Source organism: Phyllostomus discolor, chromosome 8, assembly GCF_004126475.2.
Source record: "Phyllostomus discolor isolate MPI-MPIP mPhyDis1 chromosome 8, mPhyDis1.pri.v3, whole genome shotgun sequence".
NCBI lineage: Eukaryota > Metazoa > Chordata > Mammalia > Chiroptera > Phyllostomidae > Phyllostomus > Phyllostomus discolor.
In genome coordinates this window covers 78,498,044-78,514,390 of record NC_040910.2, presented here as the reverse complement: position 1 = coordinate 78,514,390, position 16,347 = coordinate 78,498,044, and the positions used below count along the sequence as shown (strand labels likewise).

General features: G+C 52.2%; 2 protein-coding genes across 10 annotated transcripts; one reads left to right on the top strand and one right to left on the bottom strand.

The window, feature by feature from the left end:
- Positions 1–3,602: 3,602 nt before the first annotated feature.
- On the bottom strand, positions 3,603–10,290 carry ABHD15 (abhydrolase domain containing 15). Of its 2 annotated transcripts, XR_004904806.1 has the most exons (3): positions 9,390–10,290; positions 6,327–7,380; positions 3,603–3,614 (listed from the first exon to the last, which is right to left on the bottom strand). XR_004904806.1 is itself a non-coding variant. In XM_028520935.2 (2 exons), the coding sequence occupies exons 1-2, from the start codon at positions 10,268–10,270 to the stop codon at positions 6,855–6,857; spliced, it is 1,407 nt and encodes a 468-aa protein (XP_028376736.1). In that variant the 5' UTR covers positions 10,271–10,290; the 3' UTR covers positions 4,790–6,854. The 2 variants fall into 2 exon arrangements, 1 of the variants encoding a protein (XP_028376736.1); XM_028520935.2 differs by lacking the exon at positions 3,603–3,614 and having other exon boundaries at positions 4,790–7,380.
- A 1,309-nt stretch (positions 10,291–11,599) lies between these two features.
- On the top strand, positions 11,600–16,121 carry TP53I13 (tumor protein p53 inducible protein 13). Of its 8 annotated transcripts, XM_036033322.1 has the most exons (10): positions 12,196–12,417; positions 12,612–12,680; positions 12,911–12,952; positions 13,046–13,063; positions 13,361–13,374; positions 14,032–14,086; positions 14,570–14,698; positions 14,844–14,951; positions 15,131–15,686; positions 15,767–16,121. In XM_036033322.1, exons 1-10 carry the CDS (start codon positions 12,346–12,348, stop codon positions 15,877–15,879), a joined length of 1,176 nt encoding a protein of 391 aa, XP_035889215.1. In that variant the 5' UTR covers positions 12,196–12,345; the 3' UTR covers positions 15,880–16,121. The 8 variants fall into 8 exon arrangements, with proteins under 8 accessions (XP_035889212.1, XP_035889210.1, XP_035889215.1 ...); XM_036033317.1 differs by lacking the exons at positions 12,196–12,417; positions 13,046–13,063; positions 13,361–13,374; positions 14,032–14,086 and adding an exon at positions 11,607–11,748; XM_028521401.2 differs by lacking the exons at positions 13,046–13,063; positions 13,361–13,374; positions 14,032–14,086 and having other exon boundaries at positions 12,200–12,417.
- Positions 16,122–16,347: the final 226 nt, after the last annotated feature.

Sequence of the window (16,347 nt, the reverse complement as noted above, 5' to 3'; positions counted from 1 at the left end):
TCTATTCTGTTATGGGTGTCAGGTGATTTTTTAGGTTCTAGCAGTTTAATGCAAGTCCTTAAATTTAATATAGACCTATTTGTGGTCTATATAACTACAACTCCTCCCACACAGAGATGTATGCAGTTCCTGAACATTGTATAAAACCAAAAGGTGGCTTCATCTGGGCTTATCTTCCCAGGTGTGAAAAGTCACATTTCAGCCCTATATGGAGCAGAATATACAATCTAGTTCTGTTTAAAACACTTAAAGTGATGTGTTTTGGGGGGGTTTTTTTGTTTGTTTGTTTTTTGTCAGAAAGCTAATTTGGGGTGGGAGGGGGGATTTATAGGCTGGGGTTTACGTGTTTTTAATTAGAAAATGGTCTTGAGTGTCTTTTAAAAATATTATTTATTTTTAGAGGGGAAAGGAGCAAGAAAGAGATACATTGACGTGTGAGAGACATCCATCAGTTGCCTCCTGCACACCCCCAGCTGGGGACCTGGGCGACAGCCCAGGCATGTGCCTTGATGGAATAACAAGCAACCTTTTAGCCACACCGGTCAGGGCTTAAGTGTCTGAAATGTCATTTTTTAAAGTATAATTGAGATTACCTGCTGTATTAAGCAGAAGACTGTCAGAAAAATGGCACCCTTAACTTTTTAGTATAGCTTTTTAACTCCCAGAATGTTGGTATTGAGCTATTTTGAGGTTAACATTTACTAGTTTAATTTTCAAAAGAAATTTGAACATAATGATTATAGGCTAGTGCTATCATCACTGGTATCTCATTGGTGTCAGCTGTGGAACTAAGGTTCTCTGTATGCATCATGGACAATTAGTGACTTGAATTAACACCATATTTTGAGAAATTTGTTCTTTTTTGTTCTTTTTTTTTTTTAAGACATTTTTGGAGGGAAAGAGAAAGACATCGTTGTTGATGCTTGCATGCCCCCAACTGGGGACCTGGCCTGCAACCCAGGCATATGTCCTGGGAATTGAACTGGTGACCTTTTGATTCACAGGCCGGTGCTCAATCCACTGAGCCCATCAGCTAAGGCCAGACCTTAATGGGTAGAGATAGACAAGGTTGCTGAGGTGCTAAGGCTATGCAAGCTATACAGTAAATTTCAGAGTGTCATTTATAATGTGTATAGCTCTCCCATGGAACTGTACATTCCAAGAGCTCCAAAAACACATTGTTTCCCCTCATGTTACTGTCCTTTACATTATGAAGTCTAAAATGAGCATTTTTTACTGTCACCTCAGCCAGTGATTGACTAGGAAAAGGCAAATAAGTATGGCATAAAGGGCAGTGGCTTGGGTTCTGGTCTTTAGCCCCACTACACTAATTGTGAGATCTTGAAAGTTGCTTCATCTCTGAGAAATAAGAAAACAGATGGTTTTGGGCCGGAGCAAATGAACCAATGCAAAACCTGTTAGCCGACATGACATGGTTATCAGGGTGCATGTGTGTATATGGGCTGGTGGTAGAGAGACGGCCCTCAGTTGGGCAACCCAGGACCCAGCCCGTGAGCCTCAAAAGGTGCTGCTCTTCCAGGCCCTTCCCAACTTCACAGTGGAATTAATAACTGGAACTTCTTGGCCTTGTAAGAATTCGAGAACAGGGTCAGATCTGAAAGCAATGCGAGTCATCCGAGAGGTCTTTGAGCTCCAGTCAAGAAATTAGTAGACATGCAGAGTGAGTCTACCTGCTTTTACTATCTCATATCCTAACAGACCTAAATTAAGGCCTATTCACAGTCTCAGTCTTTTCATATGGAAAAACTCAAATAACTTTTCCAAGGACAGGAGTCACTGATGGAGTACAAACTAGAACCCGCCCCCCCCCCCCCAAACTACTTAGTCAGAACTCTCTCGCCAATGCACAAATTACTGATTGCCCACTGGAAAATATCTCTATGTAAGTACTTTTGAGAATCAGGGAATTTTGAACCTGCTGGGAAATTATTAGCCCAGAGTAGGAGGCCTGGTTTTTTATTAAACAGCTGCCACTGGTTCGTGTTAGGGACACAAAGCTACATCTACAGCAGTGAAGCAACCACCAGTGCACAGAGAATGTACAGGGAGGCTCTGTTAACTCCATAGGTAGGTAAGTATGGCTGGGTACACAGAGGGCTTCAAACAGCACATTTGTTTCTGGAGATTTGAAAAATAATGACATTCCATTGTTGCAGGGAGACCGCATTTATTTGCTATTCAGAGGCAAACAAGATAGATTTTTGTTCAACCACACTAGTGGTAGATAACACTATGGCAAGGTAGTGCCTTATTAAACAGGAGGGCCGGAAGGGCTAGACATATTTATTTTTGATGTGTTAGTATCTTTTATTGTTTTAATGAAATTCTACTTTTCCTTCAACTCACAGCTCTTCCTGGACACTTTGGCTAGAGCATAATTATTGGATAGCTTACAGACATCTTCTGTTCACTTTGGCAGGGTTGTTTTCATTAAAATCTTTATGTCATCTCCTAACTCCCTGACTCCTGGTCAGGTCTGTGATCTTCTCATCCTCAAGCCCATAAATCAACCATAAGTCTTTACAACTCACTGAGCTCATTAGCATTATTTTAATTCACCAACTTTCAGATGAGAAGAGAGCTTATTTCTTGGCACATGTCCTCTCCATGATGTGGGCCAAGTTGCAGTGTAGCTTGCCTGTCCCACAAATCATGTGGAACTCACTGCTTCCTGAGGCATTCGTGCCATATCCAGGCAGCTGGATGCTCGCTCCCTGGGGATAACTCCTCCGTCTCTAACGTCTCCTCTCTGCCAATTGCGGTAACTAGTGAAAACAATTTCTGATGCCATCTTTGGGCTTGGCTGTAGAGTTAAAAATACTCCTATTGGCATTGTTACCAAATCATACTAAAGTGGCCAAGTGTATCTGCTTGTTTAAACAAGAATTCATGCTCAAGTTCATTTGTAAAGGAGGAGATGTTGGCATGACTAAGGGTGACTGACACAAAGGATCTTGTGGTCTGGATGGAAGGTGAGCACAGAGGAGCTTCTGACGCGGGGGTGGTTTTGAGGTTACATATAAAGACAAGATAATACTTCCTGTGTCAAGACCTCTTTTCTAATAGTACTTGTTTCAGAAAAGATATCTGCTTTTAAAAGAGTTGGTGACTTCTCAGAGGATCTGGAGCTTTGTTTTTCATACTGTTGACTCCAGCCAGGCCTCCCTGGAAACCTATGTATAAATACATAAAACACTAAATCTTTAAAGGAATTAAGCTATAGCTTAGCACAGTCTTGGGTGTCTGAGGTCAGAACTTAGTAGAACTCAAAGCTTGAGAGGCAGTTGTCTGCTTCCTGCATTTTCATGCAATGAATGGAGACAGAGGACTCAGTCTCTACTTCTGAGATAATGCCTCCCTTAAATCAGTGGGAGTTTTTGTGTGTGTGTTTTTTAAATCATTTGAAGGTGTTCATAAATAATGAAAAGACCAAAAGGGTTTCAAGCAAGTGAAGAGGCCTGACAGGGTTGGTGAAGCCTTACTACCTGGAAGACTCCAACTCAGTTGTGCTTCTTAGGGTTTTGTTTTGTTTTCTTCATTTCTTGCTTCCTCAAACTCCTAACTTGTCATTTTGTTCAAGGGCCACACACTCTCTCAGAACAGTGTGTCTGGTGCTGCTCAAGCTGATTTCATATAATTAGCTATTAACCAAAGCAGAGCCATTTGGGTGATTCCCTCATCAGATGGAAGGATAGGGTCACTCAAACCCTTTGGTACAGGAACTACACTTTCTTGACAAAAATAAGCTGAAAGGCAGGGATGTTGTCAAGCAATGAGGGGAAGATGGGAGACAAGTAGCTTCCTGAGATAGGCTATGAGCACATCTGGCACACGGCACGGAAGAGAAATACAGGTTTAGGTCAGCGATTTTCAACGAGTGTGCTGCAAGAATTTTTAAAACATGCAATACTTATCTATGTAGCCAGGGACTCTGACTTCTCTTCCCTTAGATTGTCCAAAAAGTGGCAATAGCTAACACAACAATAGGTGTCTGGTGTGAGTGCCCTGTCTTGAACATAAGCATACAGGTCATACAACAGAGTTGAATCTTATTGGTCATGTTACATAATAAGGTTGTGTATGGTTAATTCTTGGTACCAGAAATTCTTTTTTACAATATTTTATTTATTTTTAGAGAGGGGAAGGGAGGTAGAAAGAGATGGAGAGACACATCAATGTGTGGCTGCCTCTAGCATGCCCCCATAGGGGACCTAGCTTGCAATGCAGGTATGTGCCTTGACCAGGAATCGAACTAGCAATGTGTTGGTTCGCAGGCCGGCGCTCAATCCCTGACTGAGCCACACCAGTCTGGGCTCAAAATTCTTATATATAAATATAAGCATCTGATTTTTTAAAAAGTCACTTTGAAGCAAAAAAAAGTAATTACTATTATTATTTTTGTGTGTAAATCAATAAAAAATTATACCAGGGTTTTTTTTTTTTTTTGGTCTGATTGGCAAAAACAAAATATATTTTTGCTGTGCCACAGAATTTTAGTAATTAGTTTATGTGCACCATGAGATGGAAAAGGTTGAAAATCGCTGATTTAGGTCATTAGGATTGTGGGTCTGAGGTAATTCATGGAGCCTGGACTAGGGCTGTCATGCCTACCTAAGGGCTTTCAGACAATAACTCTGTCAGGACATATAGATGATAGATAAGTAGATAGACATAGAGATAGATGTATATACACACATACCCCACCCTGCAGACTTTCTTTCCTGTAAAAAGAAAGGGGCATCAACCACAATTTCTCAAAAAGCTATTGTCTTAAAGAACCAAAGTCCCAGGGTATCTGGCCTAGAGAAAAGATAGACTTAGCCTTTGGGGGACATTTAAGTCAGAAATGGGGGAGTTTAAAAACCAGTGGCTGCTTCCCATTTTGTAGTCAGTTCAGAATGATCCTGGGGTCCTGTACACGGGACTGCAGGACCCTTATTAACTGAGATTCCCACTGTAGCTGATGCTGCAGAAGGTGGGCCGATGCCAATAATTCTCCCTCACCGAGTCTCACACAGGCGGTTAACCAGCAGTGAATGTTTTCTTTAGGTTTCAGTTCCATGTTATTTCTCCTGCTCAGAAATGGTGAAAGACCTTCAAATGAGGAGTGTGGAGGAAGAGGAGGAGGACGAAGAGCAAGAAGAGGGGAAGGAAGGACGCCATTTTGTCATGACAAAAGAATGTGCCTTGGACAATTGAGTGTTGTCTGCATTTTCAGTTTAGATTCTTGGATAGTTCAGAATTTCTTATTTGCTCTAGAAGAACAAGGCTTAAGATTATCGAAATCTAAAATCATGGCCCCAGGAAGTCCTCATACGAAGGATTATGACACGGCTTCAGTAAACACCTCTCCTCTTTAAAATTGCTTTGCTGTTTGTAAGGCTAAGATGGGGCTTCCAGTCAAAACAGGTGCCCTCAGGAAAAAAAATACAATAAAGGTTAAATTTAAAAATAACTTAAAAATTAAAAAATACATAGGTTTCCTCTTTCTCAAAGAGAAATCAAAATAAAACTTCAGGGCAAAGCTCTTAGCAGCACGTGGAAGCAGATGTCCTGTTGTATTATTTAACGGACTGACCCCAACCAGGACGTGTGGGGCGGTGTGTACAATGCTTTGTTTTATGCTGGTCTTCAGCAGTATTCCTCATAAAACCAAACACCCGCTCGGTCACTGAGTGACCAGATCCAGGAAGAAGAAGCTTTATCTGCATCTACATGAATGGCCTTTTGAATAATTGAGCAGAAGAAGCATAGTAATGTGAAATATTCATCCATTACTGAGTCAGTTCTAGCCAACCTCTTGGAACTTTTTGTTTTGCCTGGTCCCAGATGTCTCTCCAGGTTCTGGAGAGACAGAGGCTAGTAGTAATGTCAGAAGAGGGGGAAGCTAACTGGAAAACACCTAAGACATGGGGTTTATACTTTTCACCACTTAGCGAAAGCCCACATTACAGGAGAAGAGCAGCTTTGGTCAGAGCTCTCTGGAGTAATAATCCCCAGGAATGGTACCAGAGGGAGCAGCCACAGTGCCTGAAAGTCTGGCTCCTTGAGCCATGGTCTAGCAAACTGTTTAAGGACTTCCTGTTCCTAAAATCATCCTTGGGATCTGTCCAGTGAGGTTTGAGGTCCTAGGCTCAAGCCACGGATCAGCCCCGTTCCCAACAGAGACCTGCAGAAATGTCTGGAAGGCTGGACCCTCGTATTCTAGACATGCAGTCACAATCTCTACCTTGGGGCTCACCGACTCCATCTTGGCGCTGCACTTACTGCTTCTGCCACCTTTCCCGTACCCACACAAGACAGACACAGCCCACTTTCACTGCTGCCACCGCATGCAGTCAGCAGAGTGGCACAACCGCAGGATGAAATGAGGGAAGTGGGACCCAGACACAAACATCCTGTCTTCACTACACCAAGTGGCTCCAACTTGAGAGGCAGGGTCACAGAGCTGCCCAGTGACACACAGAAACTCATCCTCTCTGTAGTCATTGCTAGGGGGAGAGCATTTTATCCTGAGTCCATGGGTTCAAATGGCGCTAATCTTTGGCGTATGAGGTTGGTCATAGGAGACAGTGATGTTCAGCTGCTGACCAGGATGAGCAAAAATGTATTGAGGAAAGCCTGGGCAGGCCTTCTGCTTGGGGTAAAGTAAGTGGCAGCTAGCTGGAAGTTCTGTCTCTTTCCACAAACCTGAACAGAAGAAGGAGCTGAATCAGCGGCAAAGGGCTGGAGCTGCTTGCTCCATTCAGTCCCTACCACTTTTTCAGGACTCTGCCAAGCCCAGCTCTGTTCTTTGCAGAATGGGGACAGGGTGGGGGGTCTCTGTCCAGGTTTCACCTTGTGTATGATCGCTTCCAGCTAAAGATCTCCTCCAAATTGGCAGAGGGAGAGACCTCCCGCTTCTGCAGGGTTCCCCAGCGACGCCGGCCCCCTAGCAATGAAGCTCTGTGCCTGCTCAACCCTTTCAGCCTCTCTTCTGTTCGGAAAAAGTCAGTCAAGGCCCGGAAGTACTCCAAGATGACCTCATGGCTCCACGCTGGCAAGGGCTCATGGCGCAGGAAGCCACAGTGGCCTCCGTAGCGACTGAGCAGGAGGAAGAAGTAGGGGTTGTTGTGAAAGAGTTCAGTGGGGAGAAAGAGGTCTGGGGGCCCACACACAGGGTCGTCAGTACTACAGATGCACAGCACAGGTACGGCCGCCTCGTCCACATCCCGGAGAGGGTCATTGTGGTCCCAGTAGGTGTCCCAGCTGATGGGGAAGTTCTTGGTGTGGCAGAAGAGGGTCTCCTCAAACTCTCGCAGGGAGCAGCTCCTGAACAGTTTGCGGATGTCCACCGTGTCCTCCAGGGCTGTGGCGTACCTGGCGGCAAGGAGTTGAATAGGGAGGGTAGGACAGTCAAGGAAGAATCAGAAAACAAACTGACAGTAGTAGTTATGGAGTGGCAGCCCACAGGCCAGATTCTGGCCACAGAGGCTTTCTTTGGCCATGTGTTTCTAAAAATTTCGTTTCATGGTCATCATTTCAAATGCAGCTATCCGTCTCCTCTAGACGAATGGCAACACGGGCTGACATTCCTGAGGGCAACAATCAAAGTACTTTCTCCCTCCTTCCTGTGTCACAGTTCCTACCAGGCCTGTCATTCGCAGCACCGCCTGCCCAGCCCTGGGGCAGCTGTTGACTTCGAGGCTGCTGCGCTACAGGGGCAGCTCTCCGCCTGACCTCAGCTCCTGACCCTCTGTGGGGAACCTGCAATGAACTGCACCTCCCGAAACCCTCCTAGAAGAATTCGCTGGCTCAGACTATCCAAACCAGCAGGTGTCACCCCCTCCATGATGAACCTTTTACTTTAGGTTGTATTAGTTTGTTTGTACTTTAGAAGCCAATATGCTACCCAGATGATGACAAATGAATGTGTGGAGAAGGTATTCCTAGAGAGGGCTAAATTGCAGAGGAAGTGAGTGTAATTAATTTATGAGGTGAGTTACTAAACAAGAGCCCGAAAGCAACTCTTCTGGGGAAGACGGACATCTTTGCTGTTTCCACGTCCCTGGAAAGGGTGGGACCCGATGAGGAGGTCCATATGGGCAGCTCAGACCTCTGGATGGAGCAGTCCAGCATTAGCCTGCTGGATTTGGGTGTGTCACTTGCAAACATTCACAGATGCTCGCCCCAAGGTTTTAGTCCCAAAGTGCTAAGGGCAGGGCAGTTGCTTAAAGGCTCAGGTTTCCTTTCCACTTCCCTCACCTTAACCTCCACGTGGTACCCGGGGTCGGTGCTACCGGTGGTCATTGGGGATGGAAGCTGGCAATGAAGCCATAGGAGAGCGCCTTGCCCCAGATTGCTCGGGGAGCTCTGGGTTGCCACGGCAGAGGGCTATTGTTGTGGTCAGGGTTTGATTTCAGAACAGGAGGCCAAGTGGGGCAAGAAAAGAAAGGGAAATCACAATTGCCACCATTTATTGAGCATGCACGCCAAGCCTTCACTTCCATGATCTCATTTCATGCTCATGACTACCTACCTTGGGAGGTGGTTAACTCTGTTATCTGAAGAGAAAAGTGAGGCTCCAAGGAGTTTGCTAACTTGCTGGAAAGTCAGAATTTGAACCCTAGCGGCCTGACTCCAGGTCACAGGTCTTCCTGCCACACCACACTGCTGCCATCATGTCTTTGACCTCTTTCTGCCACTTCTTAGAAAAGAGCCAGTGCAAGCCGAGGCCTGGGTCTGGGTCTGTGCTGGGGGATGTCGCTCAGGCCTCCTAGGTGGAAAAATCTCACCTGTCTCCCTGGTAATAGGGTAGATTGTTCTCTTTTTGGAGATTTTATTAAAATATTATATTAAAATATTATTTTTTTCATTAAATATTGAGTACATACCTAGGAATAAGCAAAAGATTTATTAGGTCTAGAAAATTTTAATAAGTCAAATACCACCAAATTTTTTATTTCTGTCACCTCCAGGCTCAAAGGCTATTAGGGAACATTCCGGGCACATCATCAGTTGCGATTGCTTCCAGAGCCCTCTTTGCTGACTTGACAAGCTACAGACTAAGTGGTAAATGTCAGGCACTGCCTCTGCTGTGGGTGGGACAGGTGCTCAGGTTGCTAGGACACGGTGGGGCTGAGGTGAGGCCAGGGGCCCCAGGGCAGGAGGCCCTGCTTAGTATAATGATGCTGAGTCGTCCATGGATTTTAAACTGGCTTCCTTGCTTCTGTCTAGACTAGAGGGTTTGGACGGTTTCAGCTAGTGTGTGAGGAGAACCTTGCCCAAATTGCCCTAGACCTGTTTGAGTCAGTATCAGGCAGAGCTGTGTCTCTGCTAGCCCAAGGCCCCAATTCTCCCCGTACCGGTCTGCGGCCTCCCTTACCCACCTGCTGAGTGCGATCTTCTGATGGAGCAGAAAGCCCCGCTCGTAGGGCCAGGGCAGGCCGGCCTCAAACCACTCGCGGCAGCGCAGCACCGGCGAGATGCAGGCGGCTCCCGTCACGTAGCTGGAGGAGCCGCACTCGCCCAGGTAGGACAGCAGCAGCCCCGAGCCCGAGCCCTCGCTCACCGCAAACAGCGGGGCCGCGGGGTGTCGGAAGCGGATGTAAGTTACCGCCTCCTTGAGATCGGACGGGTCCCCGAAAGGCTGCAGCCGGGGGCTGACCAGAGGGCAGCCGTGGTGGCCGCGGCGGTGGAAGATGACCGGGTAGTAGCCGCGCTCTAGGGCGAGCAGACAGAGGCCGAGCACGTTGCGGGTGAGGCGCCCCCACGCATTGGGGATCACTAGCAGCACGGCCGGAAGGCTCCCGGCGTTGGTGACTCGGCGGCCCCGGGCGCAAGGTCCCACGACCCAGTCCAGGGCCACCAGCCCGTCGTCCGGTAACTGCAGGTACTCCCGGGCCAGCTCAGGCCCGGGCCCCACGGGCAACACGAAATGGCAGAGGGTCTGCAGGTGGGGCCCAGAGAGCCAGGAGCGTGGACCCGGCTCCAGGGCTGCCGAGCGTCGCAGGGCGCGCAGCAAGCACTGCGCCAGCGCCGACGGCTTACAGATGAGCCTGCATCCGCCGGGCAGCGGCTCGCGCTCGTTACTGAACTGGTCCGCCGGGCCTCCGCTGTCCACCTCCTCGTCGTCGTCCGGGCCCCCAGCCCCCAGCAGGGTCCTGGCTCCGACGGCGCGCCTCCCCAGGCGTCTCAGACTTGGGGCGAGCAGGCCAAGCAGGGCGAGCGCGGCCAGGAGCAGGGCGAGGGCGGCGCCCCACGGCTGCATGGCGAGGCCGGAGAGCCCCCGGCGGGCGGCGGGCGGCGGACAGAAGGCGGCAAGCGATGGGGCAGTCGCCTCAGCGAGTTCCCCGCTCTGCCCGCGGCTCCGCCCGGCGGCGGGCGGCTGCCCAGGGCCCTCCCGCGCAGGGCGGGGGGCGGGGGGGGGGGCTCTCCGGATTGGCCGCGGCACCGCAGAGGCAGCCAGTTCAGGCCTGGCTCCCCTCGTCCGCCCCCCACTCCCGCCCCCGGCCCTTTGTACAGCGATTGCGACAAGCAGGAGCAGAGGGTGAAAGGAACCGAGGCCACAGAGGGAGCAAGGACGCGCCGGCGAGCCGGAAGGAGTGGGGAGGGCAGCGAAACGTGGAGTGGGGTGTTGGCAGAAGAGAAGTGGGGGGACTCCGAGACCGAGGCTTGGGGGACCGGGATGAGCATGAGTCCCGTCCCCCCTCCGCCCTGCATGGTGTGTAGCGGCGGGCGAGACCCTGCGTCGCTGCGTCCTCAGGGGCCGCTGCTGAAAACCAGCAAAAGGGAGAAGTGAACAAACCACAGCTCCCAGAGCGGGCTCTCGGGTTCCCCGAACTGCATGCGAAGCCACCAGTCGCGCCTCTCTCCCGGGGCTCGGCCGCGCTCTGTGACCTTGGGGTTTCTCTCGGCCTGTGGGCACCAGCAACTGCGCAACACCCCAGTCGGGCGGGGGTCTGGCTCGGGGCCTGCGAGGACCGGAGCGGGCGGGTCTGCGACGGGAGGCCAGAGCGCCGGTGGGCTGCGCCTTCCCTTCCCTGCATCAGTGCGCTGTCCCCTCCCTCGCCCCCCACAAGAGCCTGGTTTCAGATAGAGGAAATCTATAAAACCGCTCTCCAGGAAGGACGTCCCCAGATGAAAAAGCCCCAGGCCTCCGAGAAAAAGCTGGGGGAGAAGATGCACTCAGGTGCCGGGGGAGGGAGATGCCTGTCACCCTGTGATGGGGCTGTGGCAGGGAGTAGATTGGAGTCCACCAGCTCAGTGGCCGGAAATTGCTAGGGTGACGGGGAAAGGGTTAGGGACCCCTTTGTGAGTCACCAGTGTGTGAGAGATGACTGAGATAACACGTTCTTGCTCTATTTGGAAGTTTGGACTAGATATCTCAGCCCTCACCCTTCACCCACGTTTCCGTCTTTCCTCAAAAATCCTGAGCTGGGCCAAGGAGAAGGGGACCAGGGAGAGGGCGGCAGAGGCGGCGCCCCGCTGCAGGGGAGGTGTGGCCACCGCTCGGTGCTGGGGGAGAGGCCTGTGGTTTCTCCATCTCACTGTGGTGACCAGTGTCTCCTCGGGCACACGCTGGCCAACGAACGACAGCGGAGGCGGAGGGAACAGAGCGGCACCGGGTCGACTCCGGCCTCCCAGAGCTTCTGGGTGTGAGGAGGCTGGAGGTCTGAGAGCCTCTCCCGCCGAGGCTCCTCTGGGTTCGGGTCCTATTTTCGAGGGCAGGAGTGGGATGGGCTGAAGGTGAGGCTCTTGAGCGGGAAATTTTCTTCCGCAGTTCGGACTTCGTGATTCTGCCCTTCTGCACACTGATGGGTCTGAAGCGAGTTTGTCGGAGAATACCCGTTTCCCTCCTGAGCCATCTGGTCCACAGGGATTCCATTCGCGCCCTTCGTCCCCCTCCATGATCCCACCCAAGTACTGCAGCTGCGCTCTGCAGGCCGCCGAGACCCGCTTCGACGAAAACCGAACAGAGGAGGTGGTCCCCGCCTGCCTCGCAGCGGGCAGTGCTTGGGCCCGGCTCCCACACAAAACTTTTCCGGCTCGGGATTCGCGACGCGTGCGCGCGCTGTCCGCGGCAGTGGGCGGGCACTGGGGCGGGCGTGGGGGCGGGGCGGGGCGGGGCGAGAGCCTAGCGGCGCTGTGGGGGCGGGGCGGGGCGGGGCGGGGGGTTTGTGGGCCCGGGTGTCCGGGTGCGCGATCCTGTGCGGGCGGCGGAACGGCGCGAGCCCGGGGTCTACGTGGGCGCGTGGGGGCGCGTGGGGGCGCGGAGAGGGCGGGGGCGGAGCGGCGCGCGCTCCGTCCCTCCCTCTCTGGCTGGGGCGGCGGGCTCGGCCTGGGATGGCGCCTCCTCAGCCTTCGCCCCAGCTGCTTCTCCTGGCAGCTCTGGCGGGGCTCCTGAGTCCCACTGAGGTAAGGCGGCCCGCTCCCGAGAAGGCTTCGGCCGGGATCTCAGAACGCTTTGCCGAAAGTTCGTCCGGGAAGGAGTGGCCCGCGGAGAGAGGGCTGGGATCCCTCCCCTGGCGGGCTGGGCCTGCCCGGACTGGGCGAAGGCAGGGCCCTCGCCGGGACCAGCGCCCTAGCCCTTCTGCGCCTTGGACCCACAGGTGATGGCTGAGTCGGGGGAGGAGGCGGGAGCCCGTTGTCCGGAGGGCCTGTGGCCTCTTCCCCAACAGGTAGGAGCCTGGAGGGCGGTGTGAGAAAGGGTGTGAAGGGGTAGCCCGTTCCGTCCTGGCTCGTGCACCCTCCACAGTCACCCTCTGAGGACTTCTGCGGGTTCTCCGTCCCTCAGTGGCCAACGTCTTCTGTCTTCATCCCAACCTGGGGGCTCGGGGCCTGCTCTTCCTTCCCCACCACCCACGGAGTCTCCCAGTTGCTTTAAGTTTTCTTCTTTCCCCATGTATAGGTGTCACCAAGAGTGACCTACACACGGATGAGCCCACGGCAGGTAAGTACCACAGGAGCCATTCTTGGTGACTGCATTTGCGGTTTTTCTCTGTCTTTTCTGCTCATCAGCTCCATTCTTCACCACTTCCTTCAGGAAGAGGCAATGTCCTTAGTCCCCTCCGTGAGCCAAAGGCCTCCGTCCTTTGGCCACACAGTGCTGTGTCGGGAAGGCCGTCGAGTAGCTAGCTGGCTGTGTGGGCAGAAGGCTTCGAGGAACTCTGGGGATAGTAGGGAAAAAACAACTCATTTCCCAGCTCTGCTGTGTGATTGTGTGGAGTCTCCCGACTTCTCTGGGCCCCGGTTTTCCGTAGTACCCCTCCCTACTCACGAGGGGCGAGTGCAGAGTGTGTGACAGCACTTCGGAAAGTACAAAGCTGTACTGTGTAAGGAGTGTGCCTCAGGTTACTAGGCTCCAAACTGTGGGTTCGCCTTGCATGGCTGCCTCTCTGTTTTTGCCAGTGTCCAGACAGCTGCCATGTTCCTTTGGTTTTCCTCTTGAAAAATCTCACTTTTTGGATCTTTGTGGCAGTTTCAGGTCTCTTGTAATCATTCCGGGCCAAGAGACCTCATTCCACCTCAAACAGCCCTTTCATTAAGCCGTTTTACTGTTCAGAAGCGCTCGATGGCTCCTTATTTCCCACCTTATCATGGCCATACTCCGTTGCCTGGTTTTTCGGGCCCTGCCTAGTTAGATAAGCCTTGTCTGACCGTTTCAAATCTGTGGTTTCTCTCCAGCCCTGTTGGTCTGCTCCCCTACCACACGTGAATGCCAGTCTTATTCCTACTGCTGTACCTTTGCTCCTGCGTTTTCTCCACACCTGTCCTATCTTGACCTGAAGCTGAAGCAGGCAGCTCCCTGGCCAGCTGCCATCCATATCCATCCATCTTCAAAGCCCAGTGCAGGAGTCAGCTTGCACTGGGACCTTGCCTGGTCACATCAGCCCTTATTCATCACCTTCTCCAAATTTGTGTAATGCTTATAACTTATAACTTAAGTAATCAGTTTGAGTTTTATTAGTTTGTTCTTTCATTTGCCTTAGTTCTGTTCCCCTGAGTTTTCTTTACATTCCCTGCAAACAGAGTCCAGGAGTTCTCTGGCATCTCCTACAGCATCTGGCACAGTGCTGAGCATCAGGTCAGCTTAATCAAAGAATTAATAATTGAAGTGCTTCCCTCCTGGGATTGTGCACCTGCTGCCTGTATGCCCTGTATTTGGATGCTTTTGGAGACTGACTATATAGATAGGATCGGTGACAAGAAGACTTGGTCTCTGTATAGGGGATGCTTGCAGTCTAGTCTGGGGACCTGTAGAGCCATCATTGCAGGTGCACAGCTAACTAGTGTGGTCAGAATCTGACAGGGATAACCTGGCATGCTGTCATGGAAGCTGTGAGCTCTGAGGGGTGGCACTTGATAGAGAAGGGGTGAAAAGAATGCTCAGATGCAAGAGGGAGTACATGCCAGTACCCAGGGCCCTTTGTCCTTTCCTGAACCCTGATAGTGGAAGGGTCATGTGGCCATCCTGGGAGTCCCTTTAACCTGGCCCCCAAGATGGGAGGACTTGGGCTTCTCAGGGAAGGACTGGGCCTGGCTTGATGTCTCCATGCCTATTCTCTAGGGTGAGGATGTCAGCTTCCTCTACCACCCCTGTGCCCACCCCTGGCTGAAGCTCCAGCTTTCCCTCCTGGCCTACGTTTATATGGCCCAGCCCTCACTCGCTCCTGACTCTAGCCTCACTCAGGATCGGGTAAGTGGTTGGTGATATTCAGTTATCTGGCACTGACTGGCAAAGGCTGCAGCCCCATGTGCAGGGAAAGGAAAATTCAAGGACTTCCTCTAGCTCTTTTCCCACCTTCATCTTAGCTCTAACAATTACCTCATTTCTTTCATAGCCCCTGGTATTGGAAGCATGGGGGGTGGTACTGGAGATGGCATGGGTGGAGCCAGCCTGGGTTGCCTACTGGCTGAAGAGAAGGCGGCGGAAGAAGCACAGGAAGAAGGTATGGTTCCCCTCTGGCAGCCTTTCAGGGCCGTCTCTTGGTGCCAACATTGAGCAGAGTGAGGCTGTGCCGGTGAGGTGTATGTAGGTAAGGGATGCGGGGCCCAGGTTTAGTTGATGGTATGGTCATTGGGTTATCTGGGCAGAAAAAAGGATGAGCGTTGTCTCTTCTCCCCTTAGGCCCGGGCTTTGGCCTTTACCCTGCGGAGCTGGCAGCCCCTGGGCACAGAGGTGGCATCTAGAGGGCCCAAGCAGCACTCTCCTAGTGGTGCCAGGAGGCGTGGGCTGCGGGCTGCCCTTGGTCACCAGCCCACTCAATCAGCCCTGAGGCCCCCCTCTGCTTCCCCATGTAGCTTGGAGACCAGGCAGCCCATGCTGGGAACCTCAGGTGAGGGAGGTAATGCCCCATTTGTGCCCACTGCCCCCCTACTGCCTGGAGGGCCTGGAGGCAGTGCCAGTTCCAGGTTACAGGCTCAGGTGCCCGAAGGGCAAAGCAGCCCAGGTGGCTGTGCCTGTCCAAGCCAGGCTTCCCCGGCCCCTCGAGCAGCAGCGCCTCCTCGGGCAGCCCGAGGCCCCACCCCACGCACGGAGGAGGCTGCCTGGGCGGCCATGGCCCTGACCTTCCTGTTGGTGCTGCTCACCCTGGCCACACTCTGCACTCGGCTGCACAGAAACTTCCGACGTGGGGAGAGCATCTACTGGGGCCCCATAATGGACAGCCAGGACACAGTGGCTGGTGAGAAGTTCCCTTCCTCACCCAGCTGCCCCACCCACCATGGCTTCCCTGCTCTTGACTGCTTCCCACCCTGTCCATAGCTGTGCTGAAGAGGAGGCTGCTGATGCTCCCACGTAGGGTCAAGCGCTCACGCCGGAGACCCCTCCTACCACCCACTCCAGACAGCGGCACGGATGGGGACAGCTCCGACTGACCTGCCCCAGCCCTGCCACTGTGGCAGGTTCTGCTCCTCCTACCCAGGAGAGGCTGCGACCTCTGCCACGTGGACCGCGCACAGGGCTGCCCCCTGGTGGCCTGATGGGGGCAGTCCTGCCAAAGCATCTGCAGAGGTTGGCCCTCAATGTGTTTGAGGGCAGGGGTAACCAAGGGGAGAAAAAGGAGCTATTTAGCTTCCCTTGCCAAAACTGTATTTTTAATTAAATTATTTTAGTAGAACCTGGTGTTAAGTTTGTTCATCTGCCATACGGATTCACCCACCCAGGACACTGCTCTGGGCCACTTAGGTTGTGTGTGAGGCAGGGAGTTTATAAAATCAAGGTGGGCACTGCCAACCTGGCAGGAAAGGTAGGGTTTTAGGAGTGTGGGGGAACCCCTCCCACCACTGTGGGGAATGGAGGGGGCGGTAGTACTGCTCCAAGCCCCTCTAAGAGACAACAAGAGG